Source organism: Kryptolebias marmoratus, linkage group LG2, assembly GCF_001649575.2.
Source record: "Kryptolebias marmoratus isolate JLee-2015 linkage group LG2, ASM164957v2, whole genome shotgun sequence".
NCBI classification, from domain to species: Eukaryota; Metazoa; Chordata; class Actinopteri; order Cyprinodontiformes; family Rivulidae; genus Kryptolebias; species Kryptolebias marmoratus.
The window spans coordinates 4,810,568-4,828,272 of NC_051431.1; the positions used below are offsets into that span (position 1 = coordinate 4,810,568).

At 40.7% G+C, this 17,705-nt stretch overlaps 1 protein-coding gene across 2 annotated transcripts in view; it reads right to left on the reverse strand.

Annotated features, from left to right (window-relative positions):
- Window positions 1-6: 6 nt before the first annotated feature.
- The window catches only part of fndc3a (fibronectin type III domain containing 3A), a 44,799-nt gene continuing 27,100 nt past the window's right edge, over window positions 7-17,705 (reverse strand). For both annotated transcript variants that reach the window (XM_017416442.3, XM_017416440.3), the window contains exons 6-26: window positions 17,176-17,466; window positions 16,651-16,709; window positions 15,582-15,748; window positions 15,418-15,477; window positions 15,202-15,340; window positions 14,184-14,237; window positions 13,958-14,082; window positions 13,598-13,772; window positions 12,404-12,490; window positions 11,261-11,399; window positions 10,043-10,111; window positions 9,826-9,944; window positions 8,397-8,502; window positions 8,032-8,207; window positions 7,805-7,918; window positions 6,615-6,764; window positions 5,488-5,834; window positions 4,441-4,653; window positions 3,466-3,632; window positions 2,571-2,695; window positions 7-949 (exon numbers count right to left, since the gene is read on the reverse strand). In XM_017416442.3, the coding sequence (XP_017271931.1) occupies window positions 626-949; window positions 2,571-2,695; window positions 3,466-3,632; window positions 4,441-4,653; window positions 5,488-5,834; window positions 6,615-6,764; window positions 7,805-7,918; window positions 8,032-8,207; window positions 8,397-8,502; window positions 9,826-9,944; window positions 10,043-10,111; window positions 11,261-11,399; window positions 12,404-12,490; window positions 13,598-13,772; window positions 13,958-14,082; window positions 14,184-14,237; window positions 15,202-15,340; window positions 15,418-15,477; window positions 15,582-15,748; window positions 16,651-16,709; window positions 17,176-17,466 (3,206 nt within the window). In that variant the 3' untranslated portion in view covers window positions 7-625. The remainder of the gene's footprint in view (window positions 950-2,570; window positions 2,696-3,465; window positions 3,633-4,440; window positions 4,654-5,487; window positions 5,835-6,614; window positions 6,765-7,804; window positions 7,919-8,031; window positions 8,208-8,396; window positions 8,503-9,825; window positions 9,945-10,042; window positions 10,112-11,260; window positions 11,400-12,403; window positions 12,491-13,597; window positions 13,773-13,957; window positions 14,083-14,183; window positions 14,238-15,201; window positions 15,341-15,417; window positions 15,478-15,581; window positions 15,749-16,650; window positions 16,710-17,175; window positions 17,467-17,705) is intronic.

Here is a 17,705-nt window from a genome sequence, read left to right on the forward strand (position 1 = left end):
GAGAAGTCCCTTCATGTGGCCCTCGTCTACGCTGTGGCACAAACTACATACAGTATACACATCTGAACACACACCTCACTGTGCAAACACTGGCCCATCAGGTCCCACAGTCAAATAGCACGTAGGATAATGACAAACCTACAAACTATTTTCTTTTCTTTTTTTTTGGAACACGTTTATCAAAAACCGTTTCATACAGGACATGGAAATGGAAATATAAATATTGATTATTTTTATATTTCTAACATATGCGCCGCTTCCCTCCCCCAGCTCTGCCCCTGAAATGAACCACACCCTTTGCTTTCTGAGTTCATTTTTGCACGAGAGGCTAATCTGTATGAATCAGAAAATTGAACTGAGCGATGGATACCACAAACTTGGGGCGGGGTGACAAAGGCAGGAGGAGTCCGGAAGGTATCACAGGTGCCGAATGAGATGTCGCGTCCTTGATTTATAACTTCTGCTTAGCTAATACCCACTAGCGCATCCTCTTCCTGCACCCCATTCCAGCTAATGCGATTACTCTGTTGAAACCGGAAAACAGTTAAAGTACAAAACAAAGAATACAAAACAACAGAGAGATGGGGGAAGAATAAAGCTATAACCCTGCAGCTGCAGCAACTCCTCATTTTATGACAAAGTACTGGATGACGAAAGCGATGAGGATGGCGATGACGGCGAAAACCATGAGGAGGAGGAACGCGCACTGCTCGTCTGTTAGGCTCTGTCTGGTTCGACTGGACTCTGTGCCGGTTCGGGATCCTGAACCGGCCGCGCCGCCGCCCAGCACAGTGTCATTTCGCTGAGGGGAGAGGGTCACCGTGGGGCTGTAGGGACCGCTCAGCTCTGTGCCGTCCTGGCACTGCCTGATGGCGCAGACTCTGAAACGGTAGTCACTGTTGGGCTGCAGGTTCGGGACATGGAAGGATGTAGCAGAACCTCTGTATGCCTGGGAGCAGAAAAACAGGGAGGTCAGTGATTCAATGCTTAATATGAGACAAAACAAAATAGACTGAGGATTTCTTTTGTGAATGCACCACAGTGAACATGTGCAGGAACAGAAAATACCTAAAAGGGCACCGTAATATCTTGCTTTGGTGCCAGAAAACCTGTAAACCTGGACAGTATCAACAGAAATAAATTACTATTGACCTTTGAACTGTTCCTGAAGTAGATAAGTAGTTTTTAAAATTAAAAGGGGGGGGTAAGTAGGCCTCCATTAAACAGATTCTAATGACAGTACACGAAGGCTTGCACGCATGGGCCTATATAGATGCTGATTTTTACAGAAATTGGATTATTTTAAAGACAAATAAAGTGTCAACAGGAACATGCTGAGTCAATGTTCACTTCTTGCAGCAATGCAGTACAGGACGGAGGAGTGAGGATCTGTATTTTCCCCCATGAATCCAGCTCAGCTGCCCCTCATTGACCGACTGATGGAGGCAATCAAAACCGCAGGAGAGGAGACATCGACCAGGAGGAAGTGCTGCTTCAGCCCGAAAAGGGCGGAGCGGAAAACCGCCAAACCCGCAGACAACGGGGCGGAAAAATAAAAACCTTCACAGCCACATGGAGAAAATCGAAGATATTGCCATTTTGCGGTGCGGCTTTTCCTGGGAACAGTTGCCTAAATCTAATCAGGGGCAGCATTAGGAAGAAAGGCAGTATTTACGTCCTGTCACTGCTTTTTCTGGCTACACGGGGCTCTGTGGTTCGTGGCCACAGGTCTAACCACCGTTCACCGTTCTGCTGGTGGTTAGAGCTGCGACTGGTGTCACTATTTTTACTGAAACAGATTTTTGGTGTGTGTGTGTGCACCAAGATGTTGGCTTACATTACTACTAAGGCATCAGCAACCTGCTTATACCGTCTGCCAGCACAAGTCTACAAGATTTCTGTGAATCTGACCTGCATGATTGCAACAGTGATGCTCTGATTCACTCTACTGGAAAGAAAACATCATTAAAACTGTTAAAATCAGTCTAATATCCAAGTAAACCCAAGATTTCTTAGTTGCAAAACAGAAATTTTATGACAGAACAAAAATTCTGTAGGTGGTTTTAAACTAGAAAGATTAAAATTTGGTTTTAATTTAAACAGAATCTATGGTAAGGATGCCTGGCTTTTGTTTTTATTCTGTAAACAAACAGTCCTTCTTTAAAAACAGGTTTTTCACTCCAGTAAGGCCACTCAGAGTGTCTGCAGCGACAGAAACAAACAAGAAAGACAGCCACATATTTCAACCTGCAGATTCAATTGCCACATGTGATGTGGTGAGATTAGCATAAGTCTGCAGAGGCCATTATTCCATGTTAACATGGCTGCAGGCCATCATGAGGGATGAATGTGCTGGCAGGGGCGAGACACCTGAGATACCTCATGGATCAATGACCTTTGCATAATGGCCACTTTAAAGCCAGCAGTGACAATATAAAATGCTGCTAAGTCACAATGAAAACATTAAAACCCTGAACCCATCTGTATCCTGATCTGAGTAACAGGTCAGCCGGAGGTAACGGGGGAGGGAGGAACGTGGGAGGTAAACTTCCACACAGAAACACGAGTACCTGTTTAAACTCTGAGTTCCCCATCATGCACTGCAAGCTGTAGATAACTGGGTCCCCCTTCATGTGCGGCAGCGCCTCCCATGTGACTTCACAGGAGTTGTCGTCCAGACGCTCGACTTTAGGGGCTGAAGAGTGAAGGTGGAGAGAGAAACACAGAGATAAGCCAATGCTGCATACGAAGAAAGAAAGAAATCACCTAGATCAAGGAGAGGTCCATTTTTAATAAGACTGTGTGGTAGATTTCACAATGTTTTTTGTTCTAAATGTGTCTGTTGTAAATGCCACATCCAGTTAAAAGTGTTGTGGTGTTTTTCCCCCCCAGAGCAGCCTTTCACCTGCAGGACTGTGAAACTCAAAATCCTCACCTTATCTCTCATTCTTTAGATTTTACCAATGCTTTATTTAACTCCCTCTAGTATGCCTGTACTTTTAAAGTTTTATTGTTTATTTCAAGTGTTCTGATAAATAAAAAACACTACAATTTAGTCATTTATAGCATACAGACTTTGACTGAAGCCATCAGTCTAAATTTAAACTGTTTATATCTGAGGGGGCACTTCACTCGGGGCTGAGCAACACTGACAATCTGGCACATGACTCTCAGATTCAAAAGAGCTGCTCCTCTGACCATAAAGCCCACATCCTCATTATTGACTTTACTGTGTAGGATCAAAAGAGGCTTTGCAGAGGCTGGCGGCAAACAGACCACAGGACTCCTGATGACAGCTGACAAGTGAATCTGTGGCTGCAAGTCCAGCTTTGCTCAAACGAGGTTAAAAGCCGAACACACCGGCTGTCAGAGGTAAATTCTTGTGACTTTATTAAGAACTGTTGGACACAGAACAGAGAGAAGAAAGAAAGATAAAGTGAGAACAAGAGGAAAGTGGCACGGTACCTTTCAGAGGAGCTGGAGGAGAGCGTGGGGTGGTGAATGTGTAAACACTGGAGAAGGGCCCTTCGCCCGCCTCATTAAAGGCTTGGATGCGGAACGTGTAAGAGGTAGACTCATTAAGCCTCTGGACTTTGTGTGTGTGGCACGGCCCTTTATACAAGGATATAAATCTGCAATGACAGGAGCATAAAAAAGGGAGAAAAAAGATTTAATGAGATAAGAGTAAATAAGGAAGGAGAAAAAAAAAGCAGATGCAACTAGAGAAATTACATCTTCTGCAAAAATGCAGCGAGAGTGCTGAATGAGTTGTTAAAGATAAAAGAAGAAGAACACAAGAGGCAAGGCAAAAGAAGCAAACCAAACAAAACCTAGCTAAAAGCAGTAAAAGGCTGGGTAAATGCTAACAGTAGCCTAAGATTGGCTAAAAGCTATAAGTAGCAGAATGGTGGCTAAAAAGCTAAAAATAGCAGTACAACAGGTCAAAGTACCAAAAGGTTAACTAAAATTTAAATAAAATCTAAAAGCAGCAGGATGGTAGCATAAAGCCAAAAGTAGCTACGACAAAAATAGAACAAGTCTGTTAAAGCAAATTTCAAAGAATGTTTTTGAAGGAACTGAAGAGATCTCAGTGTATTTCTATTAGAAACATATTTGTAAACAAAGGTAAATACTAAAAATATAAGACTTACAAAAAACAGAAATAACAGCAGTTATCTTCAGAATAAGCTGCACATTTTGAAATGTGAATGGCTAAAATAGCACAAAGAATACAAATGTAGACTGCAAAAAACGTGCAGAAAAAGGCTGATGAGTAACACTGCTGTGAGAAAATATCTGTAGAAAAATCACTTCAAGCCTACTACTTCAGAAGGTACATGATCCCCAACCTCCAGGAACCAGCTGAGGTGTTTGTGTAATCTCTTATCTGCTCCTCTCTCCTCAGATCACTGCTGCCCACCTGACTTCTGAGCTACTGACCTGCCGTTCCTGTCTCCCATCTGCAGGTGATACTGGAGGGCATCTGAGGAGGCGGCTTTGGCTGGGCCGTCACCCCACTTGAGCCTGAGAGTCTGGTGGCTGAAGGCGGTGCACTCCAGGCGAGGAGGCTGCGGGGGCAGGGGCTTCGTCTTTAGCTTAAAGGTGTGACTAAAGGGCCCCGTTCCCAGACTATTCTGGGCTTGGATTCGGATCCTGAGAGAGCAGAAAGCAGAAAAGTGCTGAGAACTGCAATGCCTGAGCTTTCTCAAGATGCTGAAATACTGCAGGGACCTAGCATTAAGGGTTTTATCTGCCTATGCTTCTCAAACACAATTCTACCTCAGCTCGGTTTCAATAAAAATGTCCAATGAGATGAAACTAACCCTTAAAAAATAAAAAGTCCTTGGTGACTTTCAATAAACCTGTAGATTCTATTTTTTTTATTTTATATTGTAAATGCCATTTTACATAAACAGTTACTCAGTTAACTGAATAATTTTGAGTTTTATTTAAGAACAAATGTTTTATGAACCTGAACAGCAGAAAAACAGACAACAATACAGTCAAGAAAAAAAAAATTAGCAGTGTGTTTGAACTGCAATGGTTTTGTTTTTTTTAAACATCTGTCATTTCTGTAACTTGGGTAAACGAATGCAACCAATTATATTTTGATTTATTTTGTCCACTTTGGACAAATCAAAGTTCTGTGGTGAGAAAAACAGACTCATTAGGGTAGTCTTTCCCTCCTTGGAGATCTCTCTTAATGACAGATGAATGAAGAAAGCCTTGTATTGTGAAAGATCCCTCCTACTACTTCACCCATCTGGGAGAAAATGATGCTTCACTGAATCAAGAACATAACAGCTTGACTCCACAAGCAATAAACCCGCTAAACTCCCAGTAATGGTCTAATTTAATTCTATCACTTCCATGAGTTGTAATGAAGACATGGAGCCCTTTCAAATACGTTTACAGAGTTAAAAGCTGTGCAGTTCATGTGTAAATCCAACGTTTGGTAACAGTTTGTGATTCCAGTGATGCTCCAACCTGTAGCTGGTGTCTGGCTGCAGATGCTGGATGATGTGTTTGGTGACGGGGCCAACAGCAATGGGCTGTTTCTCTCCGAGGTCAATCAGGTAAGAGGTGATCTCTGATCCATGATCACATGGAGCGTCCCAGCAGATACCCAGGCAGGTAGACTGAGAGAAGGCCGATGGGGGGCGGTAGCCACCATCCTCGTCTTCCTCGTCCTCGTCTGCATCTGTCGGAGTCTCGTACTTTAGGAGCTCCGACTCTTTCAGCACGTAGATGTTACTGACAGTAGCTGGCACCGAGCAGGGCGTCTGGCACAGCACCGCCTCGCTGAAGGGCCCCACACCAGCCACGTTCACAGCCTGCATGACAACACACATGCTACATTCATGTTTGACCACAAGGGGGAGGTCTGAGGTAAACATTTCAACAAACGGGATTTATGGCTTTTATTTACAATGGTAGAACAGCTACCATAGCCAGTCGTCTTACAGGAGGACATTCTGACCATCAACAAAACAAGGAAACTAAAATGATCAACTTTATACTGCTTCAAAAGTGCTTATGAAATCAAAAATAACTTTTGTAAAGATGTTAAATTATCATATAAGAAATTAGGTTTAGTTTTTCTTCAAGACATCAATTTTTTGAAAACCAAAGGTGGCAATATTTGGATTACGGGAAGAACTTGTCTGTTTTCTGTTTTTGATTGCATTTATCGTATTCCAAAATATCACTGAAAACAGCAGTAAATTGTTAAAATGATGCTAAGAAAGGAGGACTACTGAAGTTTAAAAGGTGGGTTTATGAGCACTGATGTTTCCTGCAAAGAATGACAGAATTTAAGCACATCCGCTACAATAAAGCTCAACTGATGGCTCAAAATATGAAACAAATGAGACAAAGCTGCTCCAAATATTTTCTACTCTGTGGGCCTTGTACCAGACATGCACTCAAACACAACAATAGGTTTTGTTGTTTTTAATTTTTTACTTTTCTTGCAGAATTAAAGAAAACATTCTGTGGATGCCACACATTCTTACCAAGTCTTCACTTAAAAGTAAAATCTAAGATGAGAATTTTTTTCTTCATCCATTGTGAGAGATGACAATGTTGGTAGTTCTTTACGGTTTAACGCTCACCTGCACCCGACAGAAGTAGTTGGTAGCAGGCAGCAGCCCCTTCATTTCATGGCTGAAGCTCGGGCCGCTGTAACACACCTGCATGCTGCCTTCAGCTGCTCCCCATTCTAGACGAAACTCCGTCACCGGAGCTCCATTGCAGGGAGGTGCCTAAAAGCGAACAACAAAACAATATGCAAATTACGAACCAAAATGTGTCGCACAATCTGTAACAGCATGCAGTGACTTTCAGTATTAGTGTGTTGCACAACATAGACAAACAACCCAAAAAACTGGGAAACTGAAAAGATTAATGGGATTTTGGCAAAACCCAACGAAACCCAGCCCTCTTAGGAGCTCTGTAGCTCAGTCATACTTCACAAAAAAAACCATCAATCAAAGTTTAAATGAGTCACAGAAAATTAAACTTTACATGTCTGAACGGGCATTTTAATATTTTTTATGGTTTCTACACAATCACAATCACAGATTTAGTTCATGGAACGTTCAGCTGACAGTCGACGACACACACTTCACTTTGAGCTTTCTAAAATGTCTCCTTTTTTGCAAACAAAAGCATAGTCCACTAAAACAAACATCAAAAAGTTGGTATTTTTGTTCTCTTTTACCAAATATCTCTCACTGCTACAGAACTTAGTTTTCTCTCAAATCTTTCAAGAATGCAGATGCTGAACAGAAAAGCTTCACAGATTCTGTTATATTTCAGCTCAAAATGTTTTGAAGAAAATAATTTGTCCTCTTTCCTACATCAAAATTCACGTGTGACCTTCAGAGTATTCTGCTTTTTACACACTGACCGTTTGAGGCTTATGTTTCAGTCTTTTGTTTGCCTCTCATTGACGTGGCAGTCAGGGAGTGACAGACAGGTGTGTGGTAACCATGGTGATCATTACGAGGAACTGGCAGAAGCTTTAACATTTCTTCTCAGTGCACTTTTTGAACAGCTTGTATATCAAGTTGTAGTCATTATTCTAGTTTGTTCATGACATTTCAGAATGATGCGTTATTGTATCTGAGAGGAGAGGAGAGGAGAGGAGAGGAAAGGAAAGGAAAGGAAAGGAAAGGAAAGGAAAGGAAAGGAAAGGAAAGGAAAGGAAAGGAAAGGAAAGGAAAGGAAAGGAAAGGAAAGGAAAGGAAAGGAAAGGAAAGGAAAGGAAAGGAAAGGAAAGGGAAAAGGAAAGGAGTCTCACCTCCCAGCTCACAACTACACAACTGGGAGACTTGCATGTAGTTGAAGGGGCTTTGCACTGCTCAGGGGCTCCAGGGCCTGTTGTAACTTCATAGCGCTCAGAAAGAGGCCCAAACTGTGGAACAAGTGTTTAACGTTAATCATTTTCCCCGTAGATTACTAAATATTACTGAAAAGTACAATTCTGCCATTTGTTTCAAATGAATCCATTTTGACAGTCTTTCTCACCCCAGCCTTGTTTGCTGCTTTGAGCCGGAAGCTGTAGGTTTTTCCAGGCATCAAGCCTCCCACAGAGCAGTCCAGCTCCGGACCCTGGTACACCTCCCTGCTCTCCTCACACTGGGGTCCACTCACTTCTACACTGTAGCAGGTCACTGGGCTTCCTCCATCCACCTGAGGGGGGCCTGAGAGGTTTTCACAATCCAGTGAAGATGAATCACTTTAAAATGCATCATCAAAAAATATAATACAGAGAAGTAAAATCTGCAAATCACAGCTCATCGATATAAGCTTGAATCAGCAGAGAAATTCATGCATCAGTTGAAGCTAGGAAAGCATCCCACACAGTGCTAAGTTTGTGAAGAATGACTCACCCCAGCGCAGTTGCACCTCCCTGGCTTTGGGCTTGCCCACCAGCCGAGGGGGTTGGCAGGGCCCTGGGGGAACAGCGGGAGTCTGAACCTGCAGGGTCTCTGACAGCTTGGAAGAGAATACAACACACCAATTAGGACCCAGAAAAAACACAACACTGACAATCTCACACTATCCTCTCACTCGTCCTTACAGGAGACGGGAGGATTGCAATTTTCATTTTCACCCGCTTATCACGCTGATTCAGGCTCCAGCAGGCCAGTGAAAAGACAAACGTGAAGGCATTGTTTGGAAGTGCGCACAGATATCAAGAAATGTGCTGTTTCTCGTGGATAAAGTTAGACAGATTATCACGCAAGCAAAGAAGAGACTCAACTTCTGTGACAAAGCAAGTGAGTGCTGTGTCATATTGTGCTGCACTGCAAAGCTAAAACTTGCTGTAATGACTCATGTATTTTTACCAGCCTTCTTGCAAATAAATGCATGCGCCAAAAGCTGATAGAGAAATTCATGATGAGAGTCTGAACTGAACTAATTAAGCAAAACATCCTCTGACTAATTCAGGGAGGGTTAATTGATTAGTCGGCTTGTCTTGTACTTACAGACAACGAAGCGTATTCTAATCTCCCACCTTAGGAAACTGACTAAATGACAATGTCATGTGAAAACTTATCACGGATAGAACGCATATCTGGGGCCGTTTGTTGAAAAAGTAATCACATCATCATAATTGGCTGTCAGCCCTGACAAATAAAGTTTAAGTAACAAGAAAGAAATGTGTTCATCATCACAAGAAAAGAGGTGGGGCCAGTTTGGAAAAGAAAAGTTTGAAGTGATTCTCATTTTCACCCAATTTTATTATTTAAAATTAAAGACCCAGAATTCTAGAGTTTCATTAAAATCCATCTTGTAGTGCATGAGATATTTTGCTAACAGACAAACAGGGCCGACTCCAACAGTTAATGCTAAAGTTTTAAGTAAAGATCTTGTACAACAGGTAGTACTTTGAGTATGTGTTGTGAAAACTCAGTTACAACCTCACAAACATTTTAGTACAATATCTGTAAAACTGACTGAAATACAGCCATTTTGTGTTTTCTAAGGTCAGTTGGCTGTAGCGGCCATTTTGAATTGGGCAAGCTCTAAAATGTAATCAGTTGTAGAGGTAGATTGAATGTTTATTTCCTGGAAGTTTCATTAAAATTTGCCCAGTGGTTCATGAGATAGTTTGTTAAAAGACACATAGACACACACACATGCGCAAAAACATTATGTCCACCTTTGCCTTTCGGCAATATTTATCCTGGCATTTGTATTACATAAAAAAAAACAGGTGCCTTTTTGGATCTTTTCTCCCTACAGTTTAAATAATTGTTATCAAACTTCTGTGTGCAAACAACCTCATGTACGTATTGGTGCTGAGTGACTCACCGGGCTCTGCCCCCCCTCACTTATGCAGTAAACTCGAGTTTGGTAGGAGCAGCCAGGCTTCAGACCCTCACACACATGTTCCAGGGCTGGTCCCGAGTACGCCAGCTCCCACGATAAACCTAAAAACCCAAACGTGAGAGTTCGTTTAAACCATTCCCATAAATCAATCAGTGAAATGTTCCAAATGTAACATTCTGTTTGATTTCATATAACTAACCACTTAAGCCTTCAGACAGCTCCACAACATATTTTGTGACTTCAGCTCCGCCATTTTCTTTCGGGGGCTCTGAGTATAAAGGAGGAAAAACAAACACAACAATTAATAAAGAAAACAAACAGTTTTAATGGATTACACAGATAATAAACCTGTTAAACCTAAGTTCAGCAGGTTAGCATGTTGCCTCTCCAAAATGTATAAGCTTAGCATTAATGTTTTATTTACTCTGTTATTCCCTTCTTGTAAAACTGCAAAATGATTTTTAGATGTACAACCCCAATACCAAAAAGATGTTGTTTAAAATGTAAGGCAATGATTTATACATCTCATAAACCCATTTAATTCACAATGAAACTTAGTAAACATATCAATGTTTCAACTAAAAAATAGAGCTATTTTTTGGGGAAAAAAAGATTAATTTAGTATTTTATGGCAGCAACACAAAATGGGATAGGGGCAACAAAAGACTAAAAATAAGTGGTACAAATAAAAAACAGCCAGAGAGCATTTTGCTACAAATTAGGTTAACTGGCAAAGTGGAAAACTGCTGTGTGATTATAGAAATCAACATGTGAAATTCTTTTTGAAAACCATGGATGCCACATCCTCCACACTGGAGAGGAGAAGGATCATCCAGCCCGTTATAAGAGCACAGTTCATAACCCTGCCTCTCTGATGGTATGGGGGTCCATTAGCACCTCTGGCATGGGCAGCTTGAACATCTGGAAAGGCTCCATTAATGCAGAAAAGTACATACAGATTTTAGAAGAACCTATGCTCCCATCCAGCAAAGAAGACCAAGGACTGTTGAACAGCTAGAATCCTACATCAGACAAAAATGGGACAACATCCCCCCCAAAAACACTCCAGCAGCTGATCTCTTCATTTTACACAATTTTCCATCTTCTCCAGAATTAGGGTTGTATTTATAACTGCAGGTGTGCTTTTCAATTTAATAAATAAAAGGAGAGATCAAGCACACATAACACTGACAGATATGTTTGTCCAGTGAGGTGTTTGAAGGATTTCTGCTGATGTCTGAATGGAGGAGAAAGCTATTCGTCATCTGCTGTACAGACTACCTTGAATGTCATCCGTCTCATCCACTGTTAGGCAGAGCTCCATAAGAAAAGGCAATTTGTAAACCGGACTTGCCAGGTTGTCAACTATAAGCAAGACTGAGAGGTTTTATGAAGGGAAACTTGGAGAGAAGCTTACCCCAGGCCATTTTAAAGCTGTCGGGCTGGACTCTTCCTCTGATGACAGGTCTGCAGGGACAGCTGGGTTTGTCTGGCTTTGTGATAAATTCCACAACCTGACTGGGGTTACTCTTCCCTTCTGAGTTGTATGCTGCCACCTGGTTAAAGTGCACAAACACAGGCAGAGAGCCATATTTTCTGTCAGAACACTGACAACATTTTGCTATGGAAAAAAAAGGCATTTTTGGGTTCTAAAAGCAAGTAAGTCATGCTTGCAAATCAAACAGCCTGATCAAGATTCTGCTGCTGACTTCAACAAACCTGCTTTAACACTACGAGCATGGAAATTTTGTTAAGAGTCAATAAAACTTTAGTAGTATTTGCATTTCAGTAAAAAAAAACAAAAAAAAAAAAACATTTGAAATAATATAGAAATCTCTGCAAGCCTGCTGAGTGGAGCTCGTTTATATACCGAACCAAGACAAATACCACAGCACTCAGCCTCTCCTCACACGGTGCAGATGTTAACTTGAATGAAGGGGTCAGAGTTGCTTTTAATTTAAGCATGTAGTAGCACATTTAGCTGATGTCACACTTATTTCAGCCTCATAATTGGGGACACTGACACCTATTTTTCTGGCTGCCGAGTAAAGCCTCTTTGCTATCTATACATTCAACAAATTTCATATCTTAGAGGAAAATGGCAGAAAAGAGCGACACCACTGTCAAATGCAGCAGCTGAAAATGAAACAGAAATAAACAGCAACAAGCAGCAGAAGAGACAGAGGAGAATGATGGAGGGTGGAAGGGTGGGACTGAGTGTAAAACAGACAGAAACACAATAAGGCACATAGAGGAAAACAACAGTCTGTTCCTAAACTCTGACATCCCTGCCAGCCAAAAGGCTGCATATTGGTCAAGCGCTTTGCTCTCTTCTCACTGAGGCCCTGTATGTGATCAACACTGGAGCCCTCCTGTTGATGCTGGTGCGTGCTGCTCTGCTGGCAGAAGCCTGGAAATGGATGAGTCATATGGCAAACGTGGGACTCAGCACCCCTCCATCCCCGAGGCATGTCCCCCTCCCCTCACATTCTCACTTGACTTCCTAAATTAAACCTGCAGATAGCCCGATCCGACTTAACACCTCGCAGAGCTTGCTTACCCTAAACTTGTACTTGGTACTCCTGTGGAGATTTCTCACGGTGAAGGAGAGTTCATCACCATCATAGCTTGGCTGGAAGCCATATCCCTGGGAGAAAGATAAACGAGGGAGAAGCATAACCACCAGCTGAGCAATCATTTACTCAACAATCATCGCAGCACGGAAAACAAAGTGATCTGTAGGAGGAACAGCTACGGGTGTAAGAGGAACTTTTGAACATGTGCTAAACATGTAAAGTAGCTGTGTGAAGTCGTAGTAGCTACAAATGTCTTCATTTTTTAAAAGCAAATATTAGACACTTTCACAAAACACTTCAAGCGGGACTTAGATCCCTCGGTATGATTTGTGAACGAGCCGATGAAGCCGACCCACCCCTGACGCCCGTTTGTGCCACAAAGCGAGGTAGAAACAGAGCCGTAATGGGTGACATGTGAAAGGTAAGCCAGCCTTGTTGCTCAATAATGTGAAGTGATGACGTACGGTCGTGGGATTAAACAAGAACAAGCAGCTTTATTACAGAGGGAAGATTGATGATGACTTCCTATGTAGGTAAATAAATTAGCAAACCACGAAGACAAACGCTAAACTGAGTTTATTTGTCATTTTTTGAAAACAATACGAGGCGGACGTCAGTCACACGTTTAATGACTTCTGCTCCACACCTCTTTTGGTTCCACCATGATTGCTTCATTTCTGAAACTTCACGTCCATGCGGGACGTAGTCTGCTCCATCGGTGATTTGGGAACGATCAGAGGCAGCATAAAAACAAACTGGTCTTTGCGGCCATTTTGTGGAAATGTTTGTGAAAGTGCCTACTTTGTGTGCAGCTCGTTTTATAATTAAGGTCGATACAAGACATCTTATTAAGACACTTAGAAGCTTAAAAAGAATCCATAGCTGCTCAATAATAGAAAAATAATTAATCACAATTATTTTGGTCAGTAATCTAATAACATTTTTTTTTAAAAGTCTTCATTGAGTTTGGAAACATGTTGCATTTATTGCAACTAAAAAACAATGTCATGAATTCAGAATTTGTTTTGATACCTTCCTGTTCCACAAAGTTTTTATTCTAAAGAAAGGTATTGAATAAAATAATAAACACAATCAGCAACATTCTGCACTTCCAATATATTGTACGGCTTTAAAATCTGTTCTTTTCCCTCCAGATTTCAGGTATCAGAGAGACATACCGAGCCTTCTTCCTCCATCTCTAAAACGTAGTAGATGTCATCTTCTTTTGGTGAGCTGCTGGGCCTCTGCCACTTCAGACACAGCCAGGTCACTCCCGCCATCTCCAGCTCTGGAGGGAAGGGTGGCAATGGCACACTGCATGAGGTGAACAGGTCCACCACTTCACTGAACTCGCTGGGGAGGGCAGAGAGAGACGGAGGACGGGAGAGGATGGGGGGGGAAAGAGACAGCAAAGACAGAGTGAGACATGTAAATGGACATACAGATGGAGACAGTTAGATGGAAGAAAAAAGTAACATAAAAATGGACAACAGCGAGGGTGCCTTCCAGGAAATATTCCAGCGTATGAATGCCTTTACCTTACTCCCATGTCATTTTTTGCAGCAAGGCGGAAGGAGTATCTCGAAGCTGGAGTCAGTTTGGTCACTCTGTACTGCTTCTGCGGTCCATAGTAGCACTGTTCAAAAACACCTGTGCCCTTCCCCTTTAGAAAAAAATACGTTTTAGTTTAAGAATGAGCAACTTAGCTGCTCATATAAACTAAAAAAAAATACAGGGTAGCTACAAGGCAAATAAAAATTTTACCTCATCCCACTGAAGAATGTAGTTTTTAATTTTGGATCCATTGTCACATGGAGCCTGTCGTAGAAACATGCAGTTTATTATTTGTCCTTTTGCAAATTCTGTTTAAGTCTGATAAATGTATACATAAATACCCATTACACTTTTGCTTTTTTAAGATTTATGTACACGGAACAAAAAGCTTTCAAAAATAAAATAAGACAAAATTAATGAAATAACAGTCATTTATAGATGGCATATTCACTGATGTCAATCCTAGCCCTTATAAACGTCACTGCTTTTGTCACAATCATGACTTTTTAGTTGCTGGTTGTTTAAATGCAATTAACAATTACATTCCTTTTCTGCTCCTTAATGCCATTAATAATAAAACTACAAATCAAACAAATGGCTCTCTATATCATTTAGAGAGAGATTTCCGTTTTAACTCACAGTTAAAGCCATGACATTCTTGTCAAAATAAGCACATCAAACTAGCAGTTTCTGCATTCTGACTCAGGTTTTAAAACCTGCTAACACTGTGCTACTGTTCAGCTGATGTTGTATTTAATTCATTCAAAAACATTGTAATGTTACAACAATTTTCATTTTATTTCTGCATATAAAATCGAAAAAGTTTAATTCTTCCCTTTTCAACTTTTAGCTAGCAATTTGCTACTTTTTGCTGTTAGCGAGTGTTTTGCTTCTTCTAGACTTTAGATAGTGTTTTGCTAGTTTTACCTTTTAGCTAGTATTCTGCATCTTTTAGCTTTAACTCAGTTTCAGTTTCTTCAGCAAATTTCAGCAAAGTCATTCATGACTCAGCATTCACAAAAAATTCAATGTCTCAAGTTTTAAAGTGTTTCGTACATCGTGGTGCAGACAGTTGTCCAGGGAGGGCAGATTGTGTTTTGTTTCCAAATCTTCCAGCAAGCTTAGCTAATTTTACTAGAAGGCATTTTATTAATTAACTAGATAATGTTTTATTTATCAGTTTTAATAAGATGAAACACCGTCACTGTGAAACATTTGTTTTTAATACCTTCCACTGGAGTGAAAGGGTGTTTTTGTTCCCACTGGCCTTCCTGGGAGGACTGGGAGGATCTGGCTCACAGCTTAACGTGGTGAAGCCCACAGCCTCAGATGGGCTACCCAGTAAACAGTTACACATGGCCTGGACCCTAAGGAAAGGCAAAATGTTTAAACAAGGTTTTCACCGAATATTGACAGGAAATAAAGCAAACGGAGTCATGCCAACCTGACATGATAGTCTGTCGCTGGTCGAAGGTCTTCTAAAGTTGCATTTAGTCCTTCCCCACTGAGTGAAAAAGGAAAACAAAAAGGTTAGTTTCTTTTTTCCTGAGTTGTGATCCCTGTATGAGTTAGCTCTAAGCCCTGTGGGGTCCTGTGGGTTGTACTCACCTGTACTTGGTCTGGTATTTTCCATCTTTTCCAGTAATAGAGATAGAGACCTCGTAGCTGAGGGGATCTGGGAGGGCTGAGTCATCCTCCGTGGTGGTCTTTTCGCTCTCTGGCCTGGTGGGTGCACTCCAGCTGATGACTGCTCCTCTGGCCTGGATGTCCGACACCTGGCATTGGAAAATTTTACGGGTCACTCATAAAATCTATATTGTCATTAAACTTTTCCTTCCTGTCACAAAAATTAAAGACAAATTTCCAATACGCAGGACTTAAACTAGACAGAGCTGCCTGATAAATGAAATGATAATCATATTTTCTCGTCTCACAATTTTATTTTCAAAATAAAAGTTATGTCTCTTTACAACTATTACTCTTAGTGGAGGAAGAGAGCCAAGAAGGAAGATATGCAAGCCGATGCAGCATTGAGAACATTTTTTTCAGCTGCAGGGATGTTCTGTGCAACCCTGAGATTTTTTTTAATTCTGTTTGGAGGTTTAAAATAGCCTGAGCTCAACTGCAGGGGAGGATTCATGTGTGGAAGAACTCAATCAGGTCAAGTCTGTAACTCCAACCCTCAGCCCCGGGGCCTCACCTTAGTCCTTCACTTCCTACAGTTCAATTCACTGCCTTTTAAAAACCAGCATGGTTTGACAGAGGGCTGGGAAAAAAAAATCCACTTTTTACTGAAACTACACTTTCCCTGTATTCCCTGGACCTGATCACTTATTTTGAAACTTTTACAACAAGTTCAGACTTTGGAGGCAGTGTGTGAAAAATCTGTTTTAATGAAATTTCTTTTGATCTTTACTAATACCCATCCAGCCACTTAACAGCTATTCTACTGAAATTATCTAAAATATTTTTTCTAGGGGTATATTGAATATTAAAAGAAATTGCAGAAAATATGTTTGCATTTCTATGCAATTTTATCAAACTTTTGTTTTTTTTTTAATTTACTGTGCATTATTGAACCACGAAGATGTGAAAAACAATTTAAATAATAGAAAATAAACCTACATGGTACTTCGACAGAGATATGAAGATAAGATGGATAAAAATGAATACTAACCACTGGTTTGCCGATGGTACTCAAAAATGCGAGCAGCACCTGAGCCTCTTTGTCAAGCTCTGAAGAGAGAGAGAAAGAAAAAGGTAACTTTGAAAAAAAAAAAAAAACAACACACAAAATGGGTTTATGAATTCCCAATGTGACAAATAGGGACATTTAGGTTTTACAGAATTATTATCTGATTGGCTTTTAAGAATTTTGTGCTGCTGATGATGATGATCCATAGTTATAAATCAAATATATTTATATAAAGGTAAGTAAGATTATATTAGTGTTAGGCTGCTCTAAATTTCACAAACTACTCGGCAGCATTCACTTTGTCCTGTTTAAGTAGTTTTAGTCAGTTCAGTTTATTTATTTGGCAGGAACGAAAAGACAGAATTAAAAATAAATAAAATAAATTACACTATTTACAATAGAAGAACTCAATGTTATATTCAAAATGAAATAGAAGTATAAACTTTTCATTTTCTGCCCCAATGCCTTTATTTCAATACTTCCTATTAAAACCATTATAAACTTTACCTCTTGACTCTCCATTTTTTCCTTTTCCTATCTGCTTATCAGAGCAGGCAACCATATGCCTGTGCTCTGCCTCCAGCCCTTTTCCTCCAATTCCGTTATGAATGTCCACCACTGGGGGGCTGTTGCAGGACTTCTGAGGGGATGAGGGGGGACTGTCCTTGACCTGCCCTCCTCCTCCGCCTCCCTGACGCTCCTTCAGTTTCTTCTGAAGACGTTCGTGGGTTTTGTTAGTTCTGTCATCTCTGTGAACAAACGATGGGCGGCCATGTTGAGAGTGAGAATCTGTAGAGACTGAAAGGACAAAAAGAAGCTTATTAGGAGAAAATATATACAGGTGCTGGTCATAAAATTAGAATATCATGAAAAAGTAGATTGATTTCAGTAATTCCATTTAAAAAGTGAAACTTGTATATTATATTCATACATTACATACAAACTCATATATTTCAAATGTTTATTTCGTATAATTTTGATGATTACAAATGACAACAAATGAAAATCTCAAATTCATCATATCAGAAAATTAGAAT